Below are 26,252 nucleotides of genomic sequence, written 5' to 3' on the forward strand. Positions count from 1 at the left end.
TCTGTAGCTCACTGATTCTCTTTGCGGGATATGTTTGTATATTCTCCAGCTGCTTCAGATAGCATGTAGTTAGGTTACACAGCATGGTACAGTATAATATAAAAGGTTCAGTAAGAGCTGTACACAGATATATGGGTATACAGGGGAGCTGTACATAGGTATACAGGTATACAAAGGAGCTGTACAGAGGTATACAGGTATACAGAGGAGCTGTACAAAGGTATACAGGTATACAGCGGAGCTGTACACAAGTATACAGGTATACAGAGGAGCTGTACACAGGTATACAGAGGAGCTGTACACAGGTATACTGGTATAGAGAGGAGCTGTTACACAGGTATACAAGGGAACTGTACACAGGTATACAGGTACACAGGGGAGCTTTACACAGGTATACATGTATACAGAGGAGCTGTACACAGGTATACAGGTATACAGAGGAGCTGTACACAGGTATACAGGTATACAGAGGAGCTGTTACACATGTATACAGGTATAAAGGGGAACTGTACACAGGTATACAGGTACACAGGGGAGCTTTACACAGGTATACATGTATACAGAGGAGCTGTATAAAGGTATACTGGTATAGAGAGGAGCTGTTACACAGGTATACAGGGGAACTGTACACAGGTATACAGGTACACAGGGGAGCTTTACACAGGTATACATGTATACAGAGGAGCTGTACACAGGTATACAGAGGAGCTGTACACAGGTATAGAGGTATACAGAGGAGCTGTTACACATGTATACAGGTATAAAGGGGAACTGTACACAGGTATACAGGTACACAGGGGAGCTTTACACAGGTATACATGTATACAGAGAAGCTGTACACAGGTATACAAAGAGCTGTATACAGGTATACTGGTATAGAGAGGAGCTGTTACACATGTATACAGGTATAAAGGGGAACTGTACACAGGCATACAGGTACACAGTGGAGCTGCACACAGGTATACAAGGAGACAATTACCTGGCTGGGTTCAATAAGAGCTGTAGACAGGTACACAGGGAGACAGTTACCTGGCTGGCACAGATCTGGGACCTACAGAGGATCAGACAGGCAGCTCCATGTGCTTTTACAGATCATAGCAGATATTTGATATTGAATGGACGATCATGATGTGTATGCAAACTCCAACGTCTTTTACTACCCCATCAGCTGCTAGTTTCTGCCCATTAGCAGTATATATAACTGGGGGTATGGGGATTGGAATGCCAATTACAAAATGCTGCATTTTTTGCTTTGAAGGCAAAGTCGTTTCTCTGCACTATTCATGCATGATAACTAAGTTGTTCTCAGCACTGTTCATGCATGATAACTAAGTCGTTTCTCTGCACTATTCCTGCATGATAACTAAGTCATTTCTCTGCACTATTCATGCATGATAACTAAGTCATTTTGCTGCACTATTCATGCATGATAACTAAGTCGTTTCTCTGCACTATTCATGCATGATAACTAAGTCGTTTCTCTGCACTATTCATCCATGATAACTAAGTCATTTCTCTGCACTACTCATGCATGATAACTAAGTTGTTTCTCTGCACTATTCATGCATGATAACTAAGCCATTTCTCTGCACTATTCATGCATGATAAAGTCATTTCTCTGCACTATTCATGCATGATAACTAAGTTGTTTCTCTGCACTATTCATGCATGATAACTAAGTCATTTTGCTGCACTATTCATGCATGATAACTAAGTCGTTTCTCTGCACTATTCATGCATGATAACTAAGTCATTTCTCTGCACTATTCATCCATGATAACTAAGTCATTTCTCTGCACTACTCATGCATAACTAAGTCGTTTCTCTGCACTATTCATGCATGATAACTAAGTCATTTCTCTGCACTATTCATGCATGATAACGAAGTCATTTCTCTGCACTATTCATGCATGATAACTAAGTCATTTCTCTGCACTATTCATGCATGATAACTAAGTCATTTCTCTGCACTATTCATGCATGATAACTAAGTCGTTTCTCTGCACTATTCATGCATGATAACTAAGTCGTTTCTCTGCACTATTCATGCATGATAACTAAGTCATTTCTCTGCACTATTCATGCATGATAACTAAGTTGTTTCTCTACACTACTCATGCATGACAACTAAGTCATTTCTCTGCACTATTCATGCATAACAAAGTCATTTCTCTGCACTACTCATACATGATAACTAAGTTGTTTCTCTGCACTATTCATGCATGATAACTAAGTCGTTTCTCTGCACTATTCATGCATGATAACTAAGTTCTTTCTATGCACTATTCATGCATGATAACTAAGTAGTTTCTCTGCACTATTCATGCATAACTAAGTCATTTCTATGCACTATTCATGCATGATAACTAAGTCATTTCTCTGCACTATTCATGCATGATAACTAAGTTGTTTCTATACACTATTCATGCATGATAACTAAGTTGTTTCTCTGCACTATTCATGCATGATAACTAAGTCGTTTCTCTGCACTATTCATGCATGATAACTAAGTAATTTCATTGCACTATTCATGCATGATAACTGAGTCATTTCTCTGCACTATTCATGCATGATAACTAAGTCATTTCTGTGCACTATTCATGCATGATAACTAGGTCGATTCTCTGCACTATTCATGCATGATAACTAGGTCGTTTCTCTGCACAATTCACGCATGATAACTAAGTCATTTCTCTGCACTATTCATGCATGATAACTAAGTTGTTTCTCTGCACTATTCATGTATGATATCTAAGTCATTTCTCTGCACTATTCATGCATGATAACTAAGTCATTTCTCTGCACTATTCATGCATGATAACTAAGTCATTTCTCTGCACATTTCATGCATGATAACTAAGTTGTTTCTCTGCACTATTCACGCATGATAACGAAGTCGTTTCTCGGTACTACTCATGCATGATAACTAAGTCATTTCTCTGCACTATTCATGCATGATAACTAAGTCGTTTCTCTGCACTATTCATGCATGATAACTAAGTCATTTCTCTGCACTATTCATACATGATAACTAAGTCATTTCTCTGCACTATTCAAGCATGATAACTAAGTCATTTCTCTGCACTATTCATGCATGATAACTAAGTCATTTCTCTGCACTATTCATGCAGGATAACTAAGTCATTTCTCTCCACGTTTCATGCATGATAACTAAGTTGTTTCTCTGCACTATTCATGCCTGATAACGAAGTCATTTCTCTGCACTACTCATGCATGATAACTAAGTAATTTCTCTGCACTATTCATGCATGATAACTAAGTCGTTTCCCTGCACTATTCATGCATGACAACTAAGTCGTTTCTCTGCACTATTCATGCATGATAAATAAGTTGTTTCTATGCACTATTCATGCATGATAAATAAGTCATTTCTCTGCACTATTCATGCATGATAACTAAGTCGTTTCTATGCACTATTCATGCATGATAACTAAGTCGTTTCTCTGCACTATTCATGCATGATAACTAAGTCATTTCTCTGCACTATTCATGCATGATAACTAAGTCGTTTCTCTGCACTATTCATGCATGATAACTAAGTCATTTCTCTGCACAATTCACGCATGATAACTAAGTCCTTTCTCTGCACTATTCATGCATCACTAAGTCATTTCTCTTCACTATTCACGCATGATAACTAAGTCGTTTCTTTGCACTATTCATGCATGATAACTAAGTTGTTTCCGTGCACTATTCATGCATGATAACTAAGTCATTTCTCTGCACTATTCATACATGATAACTAAGTCGTTTCTCTGCACTATTCATGCATGATAACTAAGTCATTTCTCTGCACAATTCATGCATGATAACTAAGTCCTTTCTCTGCACTATCTTGCATAACTAAGTCATTTCTCTTCACAATTCACGCATGATAACTAAGTAATTTCTCTGCATTAATCATGCATGATAACTACGTTGTTTCTCTGCGCTATTCATGCATGATAACTAAGTTGTTTCTCTGCACTATTCATGCATGATAACTGAGTCATTTCTCTGCACTATTCATGCATGATAACTAAGTCGTCTCACCGCACTATTCATGCATGATAACTAAGTCGTTCTCTGCATTATTCATGCATGATAACTAAGTTGTTTCTCTGCATTACTCATGCATGATTAAGTCGTTTCTCTGCACTATTCATGCATGATAACTAAATCATTTCTCTGCACTATTCATGCATGATAACTAAGTAATTTCTCGGCACTATTCATGCATGATAACTAGGTCGTTTCTCTGCACTATTCATGCATGATAACTAAGTTCTCTGCACTATTCATGCATGATAACTAAGTCCTTTCTCTGCACTATTCATGCATGATAACTAAGCTGTTTCTCTGCACTATTCATGCATGATAACTAAGTCGTTTCTCTGCACTATTCATGCATGATAACTAAGTCATTTCTCTGCACTATTCATGCATGATAACTAAGTCATTTCTCTGCACTATTCATGCATGATAACTAAGTTGTTTCTCTGCACTATTCATGCATGATAACTAACAGGTTTCTCTACACTATTCATGCATGATAACTAAGTCATTTCTCTGCACTATTCATGCATGATAACTAAGCTGTTTCTCTGCACTATTCATGCATGATAACTAAGTCGTTTCTCTGCACTATTCATGCATGATAACTAAGTCGTTTCTCTGCACTATTCATGCATGATAACTAAGTCATTTCTCTGCACTATTCATGCATGATAACTAAGTCATTTCTCTGCACTATTCATGCATGATAACTAAGTCATTTCTCTGCCCTAATTATGCATGATAACTAAGTTGTTTCTCTGCACTATTCATCCATGATAACTAAGTCGTTTCTCTGCACTATTCATGCTGATAACTAAGTCGTTTCTCTGCACTATTCATGCATGATAACTAAGTTGTTTCTCTGCACTAGTCATGCATGACAACTAAGTCATTTCTATGCACTATTCATGCGTGATAACTAAGTCATTTCTCTGCACTATTCATGCATGATAACTAAGTCGTTTCGCTGCACTATTCATGCATAACTAAGTCGTTTCTCTGTACTACTCATGCATGATAACTAAGTCGTTTCTCTGCACTATTCATGCATGATAACTAAGTCGTTTGTACTATTCATGCATGATAACTAAATCATTTCTCTGTTTTATTCATGCATGATAACTATGTCGTTTCTCTGCACTATTCATTCATGATAACAAATTTGTTTCTCTGCACTATTCATGCATGATAATGAAGTCGTTTCTCTGCACTATTCATGCATGATAACTAAGTCATTTCTCTGCAATATTCATGCATGATAACTAAGTAGTTTCTCTGCACTATTCATGCATGATAACTAAGTCGTTTCTCTGCACTATTCATGCATGATAACTAAGTCGTTTCTCTGCACTATTCATCCATGATAACTAACAGGTTTCTCTACACTATTCATGCATGATAACTAAGTCATTTCTCTGCACTATTCATGCATGATAACTAAGCTGTTTCTCTGCACTATTCATGCATGATAACTAAGTCGTTTCTCTGCACTATTCATGCAGGATAACAAAGTTGTTTCTCTGCACTATTCATGCATGATAACTAAGTCATTTCTCTGCATTATTCATACATGATAACTAAGTCGTTTCTCTGCACTATTCATGCATGATAACTAAGTTGTTTCTCTGCACTATACATGCATGATAACTAAGTCGTTTCTCTGCCCTATTCATGCATGATAACTAAGTTGTTTCTCTGCACTATTCATGCATGATAACTGAGTCGTTTCTCTGCACTATTCATGCATGATAACTAAGTCGTTTCTCTGCACTATTCATGCATGATAACTAAGTCGTCTCGCCGCACTATTCAAGCATGATAACTAAGTCGATTCTCTGCACTATTCATGCATAACTAAGTCGTTTCTCTGCACTACTCATGCATGATAACTAAGTCGTTTCTCTGCACTATTCATGCATAACTAAATCATTTCTCTGCACTATTCATGCATGATAACTAAGTCATTTATTTGCACTATTCATGCATGATAACTAAGTCGTTTCTCTGCACTATTCATGCATGATAACTAAGTCCTTTCTCTGCACTATTCATGCATGATAACTAAGTCATTTCTCTGCACTATTCATGCATGATAACTAAGTTGATTCTCTGCACTATTCATGCATGATAACTAAGTCATTTCTCTGCACGTTTCATGCATGATAACTAAGTTGTTTCTCTGCACTATTCATGCATGATAACTAAGTCATTTCTCTGCACTAGTCATGCATGATAACGAAGTCATTTCTCTGCACTACTCATGCATGATAACTAAGTCGTTTCTCTGCACTATTCATATATGATAACTAAGTCGTTTCTCTGCACTATTCATGCATGATAACTAAGTCATTTCTACGCACTATTCATGCATGATAACTAAGTAGTTTCTCTGCACTATTCTTGCATAACTAAGTCATTTCTATGCACTATTCATGCATGATAACTAAGTCGTTTATCTGCACTATTCATGCATGATAACTAAGTCGTTTCTATGCACTATTCATGCATGATAACTAAGTCGTTTCTCTGCACTATTCATGCATGATAACTAAGTCGTTTCTCTGCACTATTCATGCATGATAACTAAGTCGTTTCTCTGCACTATTCATGCATGATAACTAAGTCATTTCTCTGCACTATTCATGCATGATAACTAAGTCATTTCTCTGCACAATTCATGCATGATAACTAAGTCATTTCTCTGCACGTTTCATGCATGATAACTAAGTCATTTCTCTGCACTATTCATGCATGATAACTAAGTCATTTCTCTGCACGTTTCATGCATGATAACTAAGTTGTTTCTCTGCCCTATTCATGCATGATAACTAAGTCATTTCTCTGCACTAGTCATGCATGATAACAAAGTCATTTCTCTGCACTACTCATGCATGATAAGTCGTTTCTCTGCACTATTCATATATGATAACTAAGTTGTTTCTCTGCACTATTCATGCATGATAACTAAGTCATTTCTACGCACTATTCATGCATGATAACTAAGTAGTTTCTCTGCAATATTCATGCATAACTAAGTCATTTCTATGCACTATTCATGCATGATAACTAAGTCGTTTATCTGCACTATTCATGCATGATAACTAAGTCGTTTCTATGCACTATTCATGCATGATAACTAAGTCATTTCTCTGCACTATTCATGCATGATAACTAAGTCATTTCTCTGCACAATTCATGCATGATAACTAAGTCATTTCTCTGCACGTTTCATGCATGATAACTAAGTCGTTTCTCTGCACTATTCATGCATGATAACTAAGTTGTTTCTCTATACTACTCATGCATGATAACTAAGTCATTTCTCTGCACTATTCATGCATGATAACTAAGTCATTTCTCTGCACAATTCATGCATGATAACTAAGTCATTTCTCTGCATGTTTCATGCATGATAACTAAGTCGTTTCTCTGCACTATTCATGCATGATGACTAAGTCGTTTCTCTATACTACTCATGCATGATAACTAAGTCATTTCTCTGCACTATTCATGCATGATAACTAAGTCATTTCTCTGCACTATTCATGCATGATAACTAAGTCATTTCTCTGCACTATTCATGCATGATAACTAAGTCGTTTCTCTGCAGTATTCATGCATGCTAAGTCGTTTCTCTGCACTATTCATCCATGATAACTAAGTCGTTTCTCTGCACTATTCATGCATGATAACTAAGTCGTTTCTCTGCACTGTTCATGCATGATAACTAAGTCATTTCTCTGCACTATTCATGCATGATAACTAAGTCGTTTCTCTGCACTATTCATGCATGATAACTAAGTCATTTCTCTGCACAATTCACGCATGATAACTAAGTCCTTTCTCTGCACTATCTTGCATAACTAAGTAATTTCTCTTCACAATTCACGCATGATAACTAAGTAATTTCTCTGCATTAATCATGCATGATAACTACGTTGTATCTCTGCACTATTCATGCATGATAACTAAGTTGTTTCTCTGCACTATTCATGCATGATAACTAAGTCGTTTCTCTGCCCTATTCATGCATGATAACTAAGTCATTTCTCTGCACTATTCATGCATGATAACTGAGTCGTTTCTCTGCACTATTCATGCATGATAACTAAGTCGTCTCACCGCACTATTCAAGCATGATAACTAAGTCGTTTCTCTGCACTATTCATGCGTGATAGTTAAGTCTTTTCTCTGCACTACTCATGCATTATAACTAAGTCGTTTCTCTGCACTATTCATGCATGATAACTAAATCATTTCTCTGCACTATTCATGCATGATAACTAAGTCGTTTCTCTGCACTATTCATGCATGATAACTAAGTCATTTTTCTGCACTATTCATGCATGATAACTTTTAGTTATGTACTTACCATAACTTTAGATGTATGGGATCCATCTCACCTACATTCTGTATTGATGTGTTTGGAGCCGGTCCTCAGCTCCGACTCGGCACGCTATACTATAGAACGAAGTCTCTTATTGGCTGAGCTATCCCCATATCCCAGGATGCACCACCACTGCTTCCCCAGATCTTGTTTGTCCGCACACATGCACACACACATAGACTGTTGATATAATATTGCCAGGTGTTTCAAGATGAAACAGCTGAACTCAAACCGTCCAGTCTCTTCTGATCTCCAAGGCAGGGGGAAGGAGGGTGGGTTATTAGGAATGTAGGGAGATGGATCCCATACATCTAAAGTTATGGTAAGTACATAACTAAAAGATGTAATGTGATCCTATCTCGCCTACATTCTGTACTGATGGGACAGCGTCCCTAGCACCTGATTCCTGGGTGGCTCACTGGAAAACACTCCTGAGAACTGTGGAACCGAAGGAAGCACACCCCCCGAGATGCCACGTCCAATTTGTAATGAGAAATGAAGGTGTGAGGAGAAGACCATGTAACCGCAGGACAACTGTCACTAATGGCAAGCTTGGAATGAAAAGCTGCCGAAGTAGCCATAGCCCTGGTAGAATGAGCTTTCACTGTAGCTGTAAGCTCTTTATTAGAAATGAAGTAAGTATGACTGATACAGTCTCTGATCCACTTGGCAATAGTGACTTTCGTGATGGCTTTGCCCAATTTATTGTCCGAAAAGGACACAAACAATTGATTTGTTTTCCGTGCTTGGTGCGTCCTATCCAAATAGAAGCGTAATTGTCTGTGAACATCCAAGGTGTGAAAGATGTATTCCGCTCTGTTTGAGTACTTCGGGAAGAAAACTGGAAGTTCCAATGATTGTTGCAGACAAAAACTAGAACAAACCTTAGGAACAAAGGATGGGTTCGGTCTGAGGGATACTCTATCCTTGTGAAAAAACAGGTATGGTGGTTTGACACATAGGGCTTGAAGTTCCGAAACTCTCCTGGCTGATGTAATTGCAACTAATAAAGCAGTCTTCCAAGAAAGAAATTTTAAGTCACAAGTTGCTGCCGGTTCAAAGGGGGAAGAGGTCAGAGCACCTAACACCACATTAAGGTCCCACGGTGGAGCGGGATGAGATATCGGGGGCCGTAGCAGCCCAGCACTTTTCATGAAGGCTTTACACAACTTGTTGCTCATCAAAGGTGATTCTATGCTCTCACGAAAATTGGAAATGGCTGCCAATTGAACCTTGATGGTAGAGACCGAACAACCTTGATTGAACAGAGAAGCTAAAAACTTCAGAACCTCTGACATCGGGACTGTTATGGGGTCTAATCCCCGGAGTTGGGCCCAAATAGCAAATCTCTTCCATTTGCTGCTATACATTTTCTTAGTAGAAGTTTTGTGGGCCGAGGACAAGATATGTAGGACTTCCGGTTCCAAAGCATGGTTCCTGACTATGGTCAGAAGAGGAGGAGCCAAGCTGTCAACTTCAACGAGTGGAGGGACTGATGAAGCTGTCCTGGCTGATGGGTCAAGAGATCTGGAACTTGGTCCAGGAACCATGGACCGTCCAGTGCATATTTCCGAAGAAAGGGAAACCAGACTTGACGAGGCCAGTATGGGGCAACTAAAATCATTTTGCTCTCCAAGCAAATCACCTTCTGGATCACCTTGGGAAGAAGGGGAACCGGTGGAAAGGCGTATAGCAGACCAGTGGGCCAAGCTTGGACTAGAGCATCCTTGGGAATCTCCCCCGGAACTGGGGTGAGAGAGAAGAACTGTTGGAATTTCGTGTTGAGGGGGGTTGTGAAAAGGTCGCAACAAGGAGTTCCCCATCTTCTTAAAATCTGAGTTGCCACTCTGTCGTTTACAGACCACTAGTGAGGGGAGAGAATAGTTCTGCTCAGTCTGTCGGCTATCACATTGGATCTCCCTGGAATGTGTGTTGCTACCAGAAAACGTTTGGTTGCAATAGCCCAATCCCATACCCTCATGGCCTCTCTGCAAAGGGGGTAGGATCTGGTCCCTCCCTGCTTGTTCAGGTATTAGACTACTGAGATGTTGTCGGACTGAATGGCAATCATGCCCTGGGGGAGGTAACTGTGCAGTGCTTGCAGTGATGGAAGCACCGCCCTCATCTCTAGTATGTTGATGTGGAGGAGAGTCTCGTCGGAGTGCCACTTGCCTTGGACTGACCTGCCCAGGTAATGTCCCCCCCACCCCGAATGGGAGGCGTCCATAGTCAGTGTGGCCACTGGAGGTGGAGGAACGAAGGGTCGCCCCTGATCCAGGTTGGAGGAAAGAAGCCACCAACGAAGGTCCTGTTTGACATCTCTGTGATCAGAATATGGTGACTGAGAGGGAGATCCTGATAAGACCACTGGACTGACAGGAGCCACTGGAGAATCCTCATATGTAACCTTGCCAAGGGGACTAGGAGAACGGTGGCCAACATGGAACCTAACAGTTGTAGGACCATCCTGGCTGGGGCTCGACATTTGAGGAGCAAGGCTCGAACTTGAGACTGTAGTGTCTCTATCCTCTCTGTAGGAAGATAGACCCGCATTTGCTTTGAGTCTATCTCTACTCTGATAAACCGAATGCGCTGAGATGGCAGCAACACGGACTTTGTCCAATTGAAGGTGATTCCTAGGGAGTTGCCTAGAGATATAGTGGCTGCTAGGTTTTGCAAGAACAGATGCCTGGAGGTGGCAGTTAGGAGCCAGTCATCTAGGTATGGAAACACCTGGAATCCTAGACTTCTCAGGTGAGCAGTCACCACCGCCAAACATTTGGTGGACACCCTGGGGGCTGTGGTGAGACCAAAGGGCAGTGCACGGAACTGGAAATTACTGTCTCCCAGGCTGAAGCGCAAGTGTCTCCTGGACGCCTGATCTATCAGGATGTGATAATAGGCATCCTTGAGATCTATGGAGCACATCCAAACACCTTTCTCCAGCAGCGGGAGAGTGGATTGCAAGGTGACCGTCCGGAACTTGGACTTCTTCACTGATCGATTTAGCTTGCTGAGATCCAAAATGGGCCTCAAGTCCCCGGTCTTTTTTGGCACCAAAAAGAATCTTGAGTAAGTCCCTAATCTGGTCTGGCCTACGGGGACAGGTTGGATGACTCCTTTTCGAAGCAGCTTTGAGATTTTGATGGCTGCAAGATCCCGTTGACTGGGTGGCAGGTCCGGGATTTTTTGGGATGGAGGGGGGGGTGAGAAAAGGGGATGGAGTAACCTCCGGCAATGATTCGGAGCACCCATCGGTCCTGAGTGATACTCTCCCAGGCCTTTAGATGCTTCGAAAAATGACCCCCGACTGGCTCCGGAGCTGCACAGTCGGGCAATCCTTCAGGGATGCTGGAAGGTTGAGGAGCCATGAAAGGACTCACGGTCTCCAGTGTTGCGGGGGCCTCCGCTGCCTCTGGGACGGCGTCTTCCTTAAAAATTTCCCCCTCCTCTGCCTCTAGCAGGGGGATCGCTCTGCTGTGAAGAGTAAGGCTTTTGAGATTTTCGGAACCACATTTTCCCCCCTCTTCTAGCCTTGGGATAAGGCCTGAAGGGAGTGGAAAACCGTGACCCTATGGCAGTCAAAGTCCTACCCTCTTGTTCACAGCGAGTCAAGGTGTCCTTTACCTTGGGTCCAAACAGAGAGGACCCATCAAAGGGAGCGTCGGCAAAGGAAGACTTGAAGGCTTCCGCAAAATGACACAGGCAAAGCCAGGCTTGTCTCCGTAGAGCAACACCTGTTCCAGCCGCTCTGCTCGCCCCCTCGGCTGCATATGAAATGAGCCTCATGGACGAGTTCGATAATGATGATAGGGTAGCCAGCTGAGAGCTAACCGTCTGGGCCAACTGCTCAGGTAAGTTACCAGAGAGGGTATCTGAAAGTTCCTTGACCAGATCCCTCTGAAGTCTGGTGAAGTGCGTCAGATAATTCAGAGACCTTAAAGTAAAGGTTGCTGAAGTAAGGGTGCACTTCCTGTACCGATCCATGCTCCTGGACTCTTTATTAGGAGGATGGACAGACGTCAAAGCTTCTGCCACATCTTGTTGGGTAGCAGATGCCACCACCAGGGCATCTACAGCCACACCTTTGGAGAGAAAATCCTTTTCGGGGGGGCTGAAAGAAATTTATTGGGGCGAGCTGGCACCGATTCCACAGAATCCGGGTGTTCCCACGCCCTTCGAGAGATCAAATTCAGAAGCTCATCGAAGGGCGGAGACACCCAGGAGGCGGAGGGCTGAGCCCCAAAGGCCTTGAGGAATACCAACTCCTCAGCGGGAGGGGGTTTGGACTGCCAGTCGCCTCGTTGCTTCAGGATTTCCAAAATGTCCGCAAAGGAGACATCATCCGAGGATGACTTGGGGAACCCCTCCGCATCATCGAGGTCGATGTCCGAGGTGAGAGACTCATCAGGGGAGTCGACGTGCTTCCTCTTGCACTGTCTCTTCCTTGGAGGCTCCTCCAAAGACGCTTCGGAGGGACCTTCAGGAAGGAGGGAACCCCCGATGGGGGTGGCCTCAGGCCCCAGGGCTCCGCTGTCTTGAGACAGGGGGACTACAAAGGAACCAGTCTCCGTGCCAAGGAAAGGTACCGGTGAGACGGTGGAGGTGGCCAAAGAAGATTTGGCCAGAGCACTCCTCATGGCCCTGAAGGCGGGACCCCCAGAGTCCTGGGAAGGTCTGACCCCCGAGGCCACAACAGTAGACAGCACTCCCACAGCCGACGCACCGAGAGGGAGGCTCGGAACTGAAAACATCGGTCCCGAAGCGTCACCCCCGGGGCCGACAGAGGAGGTCCGTGTACCTAACTCCAACCCGAAGGGCGTGGTTGGAGTAAGGGTCAGAACTGACCCGAAGACCTCCATCGGCTCCACCAGCACCGACTCCAACGGTGCCGAGGCTGTTGGAGGAGGAACCAAGACAACAGGGTGGGCAACCGGCTCTGAAGCCGACTGAGCTGGAGCCGAAACCAACTTTTGGAAGACTGGAGACTGAAACAGCCTTTGAAGTACCCTGTCTATGTCTGAATCCGACATTCTCGAAGACCGAGAAGAGATCGAACGAGTTCGAGTCGACTTCTCCACCGGTTCCGAAGGACTGGGGGACCGGCTCTGAATAGTCTCGATAAATATCGCTGCCGAGGGAGACTCCACAACCATTGCAATTTCCCTCGGAGCCGAAGTGGACTTCAGCGCCAAAGGGGAAGAATCTGAGTGGGCAACTCTCATCGGCTCCGAAGACAGTGGAGCCGATGAAGGTGACCCGCCTCTCGAAGCTCTAGCCGTCGGCTCCGAAGCCAGAGGAGTCGAGGCTGGAGGCATTGAGGCAGACCGTTCCACCCTCAGCTCCGAAGTCCATGGAGCCGATGGAGAAGCCTGCCGAGATTTCTTTGTAGCCGGTTCCGACGGGCTGGTCGGAGCCGATGATTTCTTCTTCTTAGAAGGTGAGGAGGAAGAAGATAAAGCCTCCTCAAAGGAAGGGGTGATAAGCCCTTTTAAAATCAATTTGTTTTTCCTCTCTTGGAGGACACGGGAGGAAAAAGCATGACAAATGCTGCATGACTCCTGAAGATGCTTAGGGCCTAAACAATAAATGCACAAAGAGTGATCGTCCGTTATGGACATTTTTTAACTGCATTTAGAGCATTTCTTGAATCCAGATGGTCTGTGCTCTTTCGACATGTTGACCCAATCACTACCACTAGAAAAAATCTTTTAACAAAATTTTGCTTAAAGAAAAGTGTAACTGAGGACAAGACCCCTCTAACAGAAAATGGGATTGCTTGACCAACACTAGACTACAATACCACAAAAAGACTCACACTAAGTTTCAACCATGCGCGAGGGCAAGGCCCCTCTAACTTAAACGGGATCCTTTCCCTCAAACTGATGATAATTTCACCACAAAAAAATAACTCAAAAGCAGTCACACAACAATGATAGCTGTTAAAACAGCTTTTGGGTAGATTAGCCAAAAATTCCTGACAGAATTTTTTAAAGAAATAAGCACTTAGCTCAGCCAAGTCCGAGACCACGTCTTTGCTGTAGAAGCGGCAAACGAGATCTGGAGAAGCAGTGGTGGTGCATCCTGGGATATGGGGATAGCTCAGCCAATAAGAGACTTCATTCTATAGTATAGCGTGCCGAGTCGGAGCTGAGGATTGGCTCCGAACCCATCAGTACAGAATGTAGGCGAGATAGAATCACATTACATCTAAGTCATTTCTCTGCACGTTTCATGCATGATAACTAAGTCATTTCTCTGCACTATTCATGCATGATAACGAAGTTGTTTCTCTACACTACTCATGCATGACAACTAAGTCATTTCTCTGCACTATTCATGCATGATAACTAAGTCATTTCTCTGCACTATTCATGCATGATAACTAAGTCGTTTCTCTATACTACTCATGCATGATAATAAGTCATTTCTCTGCACTATTCATGCATGATAACTAAGTTATTTCTCTGCACTATTCATGCATGATAACTAAGTAGTTTCTCTGCACTATTCATGCATGATAACTAAGTCGTTTCTCTGCACTATTCAGGCATGATAACTAAGTCATTTCTCTGCACTATTCATGCATGATAACTAAGTCGTTTCTCTGCACTGTTCATGCATGATAACTAAGTCATTTCTCTGCACTATTCATGCATGATAACTAACACGTTTCTCTACACTATTCATGCATGATAGCTAAGTCATTTCTCTGCACTATTCATGCATAAGTATATCATTTCTCTGCACTATTCATGCATGATAACTAAGTCATTTCTCTGCACTATTCATGCATGATAGCTAAGTCATTTCTCTGCACTATTCATGCATGATAACTAAGTCATTTCTCTGCACTATTCATGCATGATAACTCAGTCATTTCTCTGCACGTTTCATGCATGATAACTAAGTCATTTCTCTGCACTATTCATGCATGATAACTAAGTCATTTCTCTGCACTATTCATGTATAACTAAGTCATTTCTCTGCACTATTCATGCATGATAACTAACTTGTTTCTCTGCACTATTCATGCATGATAACTAAGTCATTTCTCTGCACTATTCATGCATGATAACTAAGTCATTTCTTTGCAATATTCATGCATGATGACTAAGTCGTTTCTCTACACTATTCATGCATGATAACTAAGTCGTTTCTCTGCACTATTCATGCATGATAACTAAGTCATTTCTCTGCACTATTCATGCATGATAACTAAGTCGTTTCTCTGCACTATTCATGCATGATAACTAAGTTGTTTCTCTGCACTATTCATGCATGATAACTAAGTCGTCTCACCGCACTATTCATGCATGATAACTAAATCATTTCTCTGCACTATTCATGCATGATAACTAAGTCGTTTCTCTGCACTATTCATGCATGATAACTAAGTATTTTCTCTGCACTATTCATGCATGATAACTAAGTCGTTTCTCTGCACTATTCATGCATGATAACTAAGTCATTTCTCTGCACAATTCATGCATGATAACTAAGTCATTTCTCTGCACTCTTCATGCATAACTAAGTCATTTCTCTGCACTATTCATGCATGATAACTAAGTCATTTCTCTGCACTATTCATGCATGATAACTAAGTCATTTCTCTGCACTATTCATGCATGATAACTATGTCATTCCTCTGCACTATTCATGCATGACAACTAAGTTGTTTCTCTGCACTATTCATGCATGATAACTAAGTAATTTCTCTGCACTATTCATGCATAACTAAGTCATTTCTCTGCACTATTCATGCATGACAACTAAGTTGTTTCTCTGCACTATCCATGCATGATAACTAAGTCATTTCTCTGCACAATTCATGCATAACTAAGTCATTTTTCTGCACTATTCATGCATGATAACTAAGTCATTTCTCTGCACAATTCATGCATGATTAAGTCATTTCTCTGCACTATTCATGCATGAGAACTTGGTAGTTTCTCTGCAGTATTCATGCATGAGAACTAACTTGTTTATCTGCACTATTCATGCATGATAGCTAAGTCGTTTCTATGCATTATTCATGCATGATAACTAAGTCGTTTCTATGCATTATTCATGCATGATAGCTAAGTCGTTTCTCTGCACTATTCATGCATGATATCTAAGTAATTTCTCTGCACTATTCATGCATGATAACTAAGTCGTTTCTATGCATTATTCATGCATGATAGCTAAGTCATTTCTCTGCACTATTCATGCATGATAACGAAGTCATTTCTCTGCACTACTCATGCATGACAACTGCTGTTTGAAGGAAAATGGTGTCTGCATTGTTAAGGACAATCATGACAAGTAAGTCATCTGCATACCTGCTGAGCCAAACACTGAAGTCAGTTTTGGCACCTAAGGAAACAGATGCTAAAAAGGAGTCTTTCCAGGAAAGAGCCTTGAAGGAGTCCAGTGGTAACAGGGGATGGTGAGGACAGTGGTCCCCCTATTATTACCTGTTTTGCTTGACCATGTAGCCTCCTGTGGACTCTAGGTATATCAACATTCTTTACATTTAGACTTCAGAAGTATTAATGACTTTGTCATAGGATTTAGTGTTGAATGCAATAGGCAGATCCAGATAAATGTATGGGCAGATAAACCTTCATAAATGGAACATATATGAGTTTAAGCACATATGACTCTACATTTGTGAAGATTAATAGTTTAGGTCATGGAAAAGAAGGTATCCAGTGTATGCCTATGGTGCAGTGGTGCAGCAGTTAGCATTGTTGCCTCCCAGCAAGACATTCTCCGATTCGATTCTCGGCTGGGGTCCCTTCTGTGCAGAGTCTACATATCCTCCCTGCGTTCATGTGGTTTCCTCCAGATGCTCTGTTTTTTCTCCCACACTCTAAAGACAGGTGTCTGGAAAGTTTCTTCCTGGGCGTCTGCTGAAAATGGGCTTTGTCCCAGTTGGACTTTCCCAGTTAAGAAATGTAAATTAAAAATTATTTTTTCCATTACGTTGCAGAACATCTTTGTGAGGCTGATTTGTCTCCAATTAATGAGCTCAGATGAACATCCTTCCTTTTGAGCTGGAACTACAACAGCCTACTTTCAGATAGCAGGGATGTAGCCCATTTTTAATGGTCTATTAACAACGTACATATGGATTACAAGAAGGCTATTTTTGGCTGCACAAATTTTGCTTCCTAATATCTCCTCCGGTGTCATTCAAGTGGTATTTCTCACCCTTTGGGTGGCAGATATGAACATTTTGGCTGTATTTTTTGGTTGGATAATGTTACAAAGAGGAAGACCAGATGAGGATCCCCTTTGTTGCTTGAAATTTTCTCCAAATCTGTGTGACTGTGATGTGAATCAGCTCTATGTATATGATTGTGAATTATCTGTATATGTATGATTGTGAGTTAGCTACATCTGTATAACTGTGAATTAGTTATATCTGTATGATATTGAATTAGCTATATCCGCTGGCCTTGTTCTAGTGATATGATTTTGTCATAACATGGAATATACTTGTTCTTTCCTATTTATTTTCATGTACGCTTGACTAAGGTGTTACTGCTGTCACCCGTCTTGATATGGACTTCTGCCTTGAATGAACCTTTCATTGTTGTGGTTATTTTACTGAGTTATTTTTGGATGGAGTCAACCTTAGCCTTTTTGCTTTGTAAGCTGTTGTGCCAGGCTATAAGATCACCTTTGCTAGGCAGTGAAGAAAAAAAACATTTGAGTTGAATTTACAAAAAGAATAGGAGAATAAAAAAATCAGTCCAAAATATGACAGAAGTTCCGGTCCAGTCCATCTATCCAAATAAATAAATGGCCTGTTATTTTCTGTATGATTTATTTGTTTAGTCCTTGGTAGTCAGGTAAGACCCAGTGGGCACAACTGCTTGTTTTTGAGAAATATTTAGGAATTTTGGTTTTGTTAAGTAACTTTTCAGACTGCACAGCATGAAAGTGGATGTTGGGGGAATCAAACCCACATTGGAAGTTGTAACTCATTAACTTAGTCACTATGCTGCACTACCAGGTTATTCCAGTGCTTTATGTCTATTACAGTTTATTTGTGTTGTCTGTCTCAGGTAGCTCTGCAGCAAGTTGAGATCAAGAACTGGAAGGAGGAAGTGGAGAACCTACAGAACCTTCTTCAGGAGAGCGACATGGAAGAAAGTCTGAAACAGGCCATAACAGATCGCAATGAAGCTGTAATGAAGTAAGTTAGAAATACCTCATTAATGCAACTAAGGATTCAGTAATTTAGCTCAGAAGGAGGATAGGACAATTCATTTTATGACCTGATTGTCAGTTTGGCTGTTACTTTGCAGAGTATGAAGACCAAAAACAACACTTTAAGTGCCATTTCAGTGTATAGACTGATAATTGATAGTACTGATGGTCTGAACTCTGCACAATGGACCTGCACATGATAAAGGTGCAAGAGCCAGGCAAAAGGCCTTCCACCCATCTTTGTAGCTGTTGTAGTTGATAAGAGAAAATAACATTTCAATAATAACAGTAATAATATAATACCAGATGAGAAATAAAGTTGTGCAAAATTATGATCAGTTCAAAAGTACATCCAATCGTAATAAACAGCTTAGAAAGCATTCATGTGGTCAGTGGAATGGATAGGCTGTGAGCCTGGTGTACAGACAGAAGAATAGAGAAAATAAAGAAAGCAGGTACAAGACGCACGGAGCACATCGTTGGAAGTAAGAAAAGGAAGAAAATGGGGCAGGAATGGCAACTGAATGCGGTAAATTCAAAGACATTTCATTTCACAAAGAGGGTAGTGGTGCCATGGAACAAACTGCCCCAGGCAATGAGGGTAATGAGGCCCTAGAATGTATTGCCACAGAAAGTGCAGGTAATATTTCCCTGGAACATACTGTGACAGACAGGCAATGAGACCCTGAAACACACTGTGACAGGCAGAATAATAGATGCCTGGAACATATTTCCACAGACAGTAAAGCCAGTGGGGCTCTGGAACACATTGGCACAGGCACCAAGGGTGATTGGGCCCTGGAACACAGTGACACAGGCACTGAGGGTGGTGGAGCCCTGGAACACATTGGCACAGGCATTGAGGGTGGTGGGGCCCTGGAATACCATGGCACAGGCACTGGGGGTGGTGGGGCCCTGGAAAACATTGGCACAGGCACTGAGGGTAGTGGGGTCCTGTAACACCCTGCAGCATGTAGTCAGGCCATGGAATGTATTGCTAAAGAAAGTGAGGGCAGTGTGGCGCTGAAGCACACTACCATATACAGTAAATGCAGTGGGGGACCTGGAATGGAATAAAAAGGAAAGTGATGGTATTGGGGCCCTGAACTTCACTGACACAGAGAGTTAGGGGAGTAGAGACCTAGAACAGACTATGACAGACAATGAGGGACTCTGAAAAATATTGTGATAAGCAGTGTCAGCAGTGGGGCCCTAAAACACACTGCCACAAACAGAGGGTAATGTGATTCTGGAACAGACTGCAACATACAATGATGGCAGGGGGCCCTGGAACACACTGGCACAGATAATGAAGATAGTAGGACCCTGGCATGTATTGCTACAGAAAATAAGGGTAGTGGGGCCCCTGGAATGTGTTGCCACAGAAAGTAGGGGTACTGGAGCCCTTGAACAGATTGACACAGAGTGACTAATAGAAGATATTCAAGGATATACGTAAAAGACAGCACATGGGATGGGAGTTGAGAAGCAAGTTCCCCAAGGGTTATCTGGGCCATTCAGGTGGACTCAATTGAACCTAGGCCTTCCCTCAATGTCTTTACATATTTGTACAAATCATTTTAGTGCCTACTGGCTTATATGATAAAATGGTATTTCTGTAATGACAATGGCTGCATTTATGCACTATACTCCTTCAAGTCCAGTATGTTTCTGGAGCCATAAAATGCACTATGTTAACAAAAAAATAATAATAATAATAATCTGTACAGAGTGCAAAACTCTTAATACTCAAGCACAGTCAACTGGCAGATCAGTTATATATTCAGAATTAATCAGCTCAAAAATCAACCTGAATATCCAGCTGTAAGTCTGGGACATGGTGATGTAAGTGTCTTGTCAGCGTCACTTGCTAAGTGAACAGAGTGATCAGAATAGTATCCCAAGGCTGCTGCTGTCTCTCTCTCTCTCTCAAAGTGCAGGTTGAAGCTGTACTACATTTCTTAGTTTTTTTTTATTGTTTCATTTTTCTTTTGATATATCAGTCCTTTTCCTCATTTAAGCCACCCAAATGTGGAACAAGATGTTTCTGTCTATTTTAATCTCTCTTTCTCTTGCATTCCTCACATTGCATTGTTGCCACCAGCTACTTCTTACTAAACCAGTGTAGGTGTGGGCAAAGAAAAAAATGCAACACAGGAGGTTAGCTCTTGTTCAGAAAAGGAAGGAGGGGTCTCACATAGGCAGTCCCGTCTCTAGCTTTCCCTTGATTACTCATGCTGAGTCAGGTAACTCCATCATCAGTCTGTATGTAGTGCAAGCAACAGAGGTCAGTTACTGTATTTTGCATCTTGTAGTTCTATTATAGTAACATTCCCTACAAAATCATCATAACCACACATACTGTGCTATGCATACCCCAGTAAGCTCTACAGTCTCCATGCCTGCTGTCCTCCACACGTACATCTATACCTGCAAGTACATCGCAACACTGAACATAACCCCATCCTGAAAAGTCATACTTCCAAAAGAGAAGTCTCCTGCCAGCTGATAGTACTCCTCCCCAAACATGAATCCCAACGGATAGGTCTTCAGGAGCTGGTAAAGGGGAAACGGTTTGTTACTTATTCATTTATTCCTTTTATCCATGCTGCACACCTCAGGTACCACAACCTGCATAAAACCACTTTCAACAAACAATTTAGAAACAATGCAAAGTGACTGAAGGTGATGGTTCACAAAGCACTTTTCTATTAAAGTATACAGTGTACGGAGTACTAATCAAACAGTTCTGCAATCAGGAAGTCATTATATAAGTAAGAGTCTTATGGGACGTAAGGGGTATAGTCTTCCTGCGAAAAAATGCTATTTGTAGTGTTTCTAAATGTCTGATTTTGTAGTACTCATTTTAAATAGTTTATCTTTTTTTATTTATTTACATTTGTTAGACAGGTAGTGTCTGTCTGGGCCACTGGCCCATTTTCACGGAGACCCGGGGAGAAAAGCTCCCAGAAAAATATTTCAACAGAAGAATACATGATGAAAAGCTTAGCTGTTAAAAATACTAAATACAAAGTTTTACAAAAATATAGTGTGCAGTTACAGCAGTATAGTACGTGGAAAGGTAAGAAATTCACAGTATTCATAGTAGTGGAAATTTGTTTTAATGGCTTTTGCTTCCATCTATCAATTCAGAAACTTTCATTACGCTTGGCTTCATTTTCACTATATGAATTCTTCTACAACCTTTTGTTTCTTCTATCATTTCTATGTGGTCTGCTCTCCAGGATCCTAATTCCAAGGTGGGAAGAAATGCCTTGGAGGTACAGAATTTAAATCACTAGTGAGAAATCAAGAGTGTGGGGGCATCAAACAGCTGACCAATGGTATAACCTGTGGTCTTTATTCTGTTGTGTCTCCATATCTGTGTGAATATGGACACATATTCATACCAACAGGAAAGTGCATGCTCTTGTACAAGCTCACTGCCCCATATCTGCCATATGCACACACCTGTGTATACTCATTCCCAACCTGTCCATCCATGTACACAGTCTAGTGCACACTCACCCTCTCCATGTCTGCCATATGCAGACATGTGTGTACACTCATCCCCCCATGTCCATTCAAGTGCATAATCTTGTGCACACTCACCGCTGAGACTCACATGTGCATGCTACTATGCACAATCATTGCACTGTGACTATATGGGTTCACTCTCTCATGCACATCTTGCTCACCATATCTATGCATGTTTATACACCAGTGTGCACTCACCGTATCATCAATATGCATGCTCTTATGCACACTCACTCCATCCTGTCTGTCCATGTGTCTATTGCTGTACATGCTTATCCTAGCATGTCTGTCCACATTCATGCTCCTTTCCACAGTCAGTCCACCTAACCTCTTTATGTGCATGGTTGCATCTTCTGTGCACTTGTACCACAATGTGTCCATGTGCAATGCTCCTTTGAACATTCAGCCACACCCTCTGTGCTCCTGCACACTGAGCTCCACCTTGTCTATTAGCTTAGTCATCCTCCCACTGTGTCTGTCCAAATGCATGTCCCTGTGTACATCCACACACACCATGTTTGTCCATGTGCATGTCCCTGTGTATACTCACACACACACACTATGTTTGTCTATGTGCATGTCCCTTTGTACACTCACACACACACGCACATCATGTTTGTCCATGTGCATGTCCCTGTGTACACTCACACACACACCATGTCTGTCCATGTGTATGCCCCTGTGTACATTCAGAATTAATCAGCTCAAAAATCAACCTGAATATCCAGCTGTAAGTCTGGGACACAGTGATGTTAAGTGTCTTGTCAGCGTCACTCAGTAAGTGAACAGAGTGATGGTTGTCCATGTGCATGCCCCTGTGTACACTCACACACACATGCACACACCATGTCTGTCCATGTGCATGTCCCTGTGTACACTCACACACAGACACCATGTTTGTCCTTGTGCATGTCCCTGTGTGCACTCACACACACACACACACACACACACACACACACACACACACACACACACACACACACACGCACACTCCATGTTTGTCCTTGTGCATGTCTGTGTGTACACTCTATCACACACACACACACACACACACACACACACACACACACACACACACACACACACACACACACACACACACCATGTTTGTCCATGTGCAAAGAACAGCTGCAGCTTCCTGTATGCAAAGTACATGATGGGAAAGTGTCCTTAGCAGCCTGAAAACCATGTATTTGTATGCTGAGGTCCATGATGGGAAAGTGTCCTTAGCAGCCTGAAAACAATGTATGTGTGTTGTTAGGTCCATGATGGGAAAGTGTCCTTAGCACCCTGAAAGCAATGTGTGTCTATGGTCAGGTCCATGATGGGAAAGTGTCCTTAGCAGCCTGAAAACAATGTATGTGTGTAGTCAGGTCCATGATGGGAAAGTGTCCTTAGCTGCCTGAAAACAGTGTATGTGTTTCTGGTTAGGTCCATGATGGGAAAGTGTCCTTAGCAGCCTGGAAATAAAGAAAATGCATGTGTGTGGTCAGGTCCGTGATGGGAAAGTGTCCTTATTAGCCTGAAAACAAAAATATATGTGTGTGGTCAGGTCCATGATGGGAAAGTGTCCTTAGTACCCTGAAAACAATGTATGTGTATGGTCAGGTCCATGATTGGAAAGTGTCCTTAGCAGCCTGAAAACAATGTATGTGTGTAGTCAGGTCCATGATGGGAAAGTGTCCTTAGCAGCCTGAAAACAATGTATGTGTGTGGTCAGGTCCATGATGGGAAAGTGTCCTTAGCAGCCTGAAAACAATGTAAGTGTGCAGTTAGATCCATGCTGTGGAAAGTGTCCTTAGCAGTCTGAAAACAATGTATGTGCGTGTGGTCAGGTCCATGATGGGAAAGTGTCCTTAGCAGCCTGAAAACAATGTATGTGTGCAGTTAGATCCATGCTGTGGAAAGTGTCCTTAGCAGTCTGAAAACAATGTATGTGCGTGTGGTCAGGTCCATGATGGGAAAGTGTCCTTAGCAGCCTGAAAACAATGTATGTGTGCAGTTAGATCCATGCTGTGGAAAGTGTCCTTAGCAGTCTGAAAACAATGTATGTGCGTGTGGTCAGGTCCATGATGGGAAAGTGTCCTTAGCAGTCTCAAAACAATGTATGTGTGTGCGGTCAGGTCCATGATGGGAAAGTGTCCTTAGCAGCCTGAAAACAATGTATGTGTCCGGTCAGATCCATGATGGGAAAGTGTCTTTAGCACCCTGAAAACAAAAAAAATATGTGTATGGTCAGGTCCGTGATGGGAAAGTGTCCTTAGCAGCCTGAAAACAATGTATGTGTCCGGTCAGATCCATGATGGGAAAGTGTCTTTAGCACCCTGAAAACAAAAAAAATATGTGTATGGTCAGGTCCGTGATGGGAAAATGTCCTTAGCAGCCTGAAAAAAATGTATGTGTGTGGTCAGGTCCATGATGGGAATGTGTCCTTAGCAGCCTGAAAAAATGTATGTGTGTGGTCAGGTCCATGATGGGAAAGTGTCCTTAGCAGCCTGAAAAAATGTATGTGTGTGGTCAGGTCCATGATGGGAAAGTGTCCTTATCACCCTACAAACAATGTATCTGTGTGTGGTCAGGTCCATGATGGGAAAGTGTCCTTGTCACCCTGAAAACAATGTATGTGTGTGGTCAGGTCCATGATGGGAAAGTGTCCTTAGCAGCCTGAAAACAATGTGTCTGTGTGGTCATAGCACTTGCAGCACTAGTCTTTTTGTTACAGGGGATGAAATGTCTCTTACCAGACTTGCAGTAGCTCCAACATCCAACATAATCAGTTTACATGCCAAGAACCAAGATCTTGGAGCTGTTTTGCTTTATGGAAACACAGGTAAGATAAGACATTCAGCCTAACGTCCATGCATGTTACCAGAGACTGAGAAAATGCACACACATCAGAAAGTATTCCTGGCAGGAGGATGAGACATTTTTAAATGTTATCTTAATTTGTTTAAAAATGTTAATAGAGCAACTGATTTTGTTTCAACATGCATTTTCTAAACAATAAGAGGTATAAAACTATAATGTCTCACATTATTCACTAAGTTTAATCCTCAGTGATTTACTGAAATTCAAAATTTTATGATGGAAAGGGCAGAAATGTGAGGTAAAATCAGGGAGGGTTGAGCGCTATTTAGGTAGAATCACTTTAGAACCATTATTTGTTGTTTGAAAGGGAAGTAAAACAGCTATGCATCTTTCCTTATAAATTTTTTGTCATCCATGCAATGAAGACAATGTTCTCACTGATCAGAGTTGCTTGGAAAGCAAACTGAAAGATGAATAGTTTGGTATAGAGTCATTTCACTTGCCATGTTAGGCATAAACATTGGATAGTGTTTAAAGGTGCTGTCTCTTTCTAGAATCTCAGACAAAGAGCCTGTAACTCTGAGATTCTTCCAGCTCAGTTTACAGCCACAGGGAAAATATTTTTCCAGAGCAAATATTTCAGTTCTGCTGAAGCTGAAAACTGATTTGAGAAGATTATTTTCTACAGTAGAAAATAAATAAAGACTCCACTGTGGAGTGAGACCCTTAACTTTAAGAAGGCCTTGCAAACCTTTTGTGAAGATATGTGAAGGCTGCCAGCCTAGCGGGATAGAATTTTGTAGATAATTCTGTCATTTGTAAATATTAATATAAGCCACAGGCTTGTTCTCTTAAATGGAAGAAAACTGTGTTAAATGTTGAATGTCAAAAATGTAACCACATTGCACTCTGCTGGAAGAAAGCTAAGTCAAGCCTTGTATGACTGTTTGATCTCAAACTCTGAGACATGATGTCTGGACCAGCAGATTCTTTTTATAGTTTTGAGACCAGAGTTAATTGCTAGATTTTACATATATAATGTCTGTAATTACTGTAGTTTCCTGACCAGGTGCAAGCTTACTAAGAAATGTAAATGTAGAATTTCTGTTAGCCTGGGAAACCAGAGAATTGTTAAGGATGATGTAATCTAAAATGAGTCAGTTGGATGTATTATCAATTTAAAGGACTTTCCCAGAGACAGAGAGAGAGCATTTTGGATTTTGTCTAAAGCTGACAACAACTCACCAGTACTCTGGTTTTG

The 26,252-nt window shown here is 41.6% G+C and overlaps 1 protein-coding gene across 1 annotated transcript in view; it reads left to right on the top strand.

The window, feature by feature from the left end:
• Positions 1-26,252, top strand: part of LOC122814081 (BICD family-like cargo adapter 2) — a 105,744-nt gene that overhangs the window by 65,295 nt on the left and 14,197 nt on the right. Inside the window, exon 4 of the mRNA XM_044086694.1 lies at positions 18,502-18,632. Coding sequence (XP_043942629.1) covers positions 18,502-18,632 — 131 coding nt within the window. The remainder of the gene's footprint in view (positions 1-18,501; positions 18,633-26,252) is intronic.

The sequence above is a fragment of the Protopterus annectens genome, chromosome 10.part0 (genome assembly GCF_019279795.1).
Source record: "Protopterus annectens isolate FY-2018-M chromosome 10.part0, PAN1.0, whole genome shotgun sequence".
Lineage (NCBI taxonomy): Eukaryota > Metazoa > Chordata > Ceratodontiformes > Protopteridae > Protopterus > Protopterus annectens.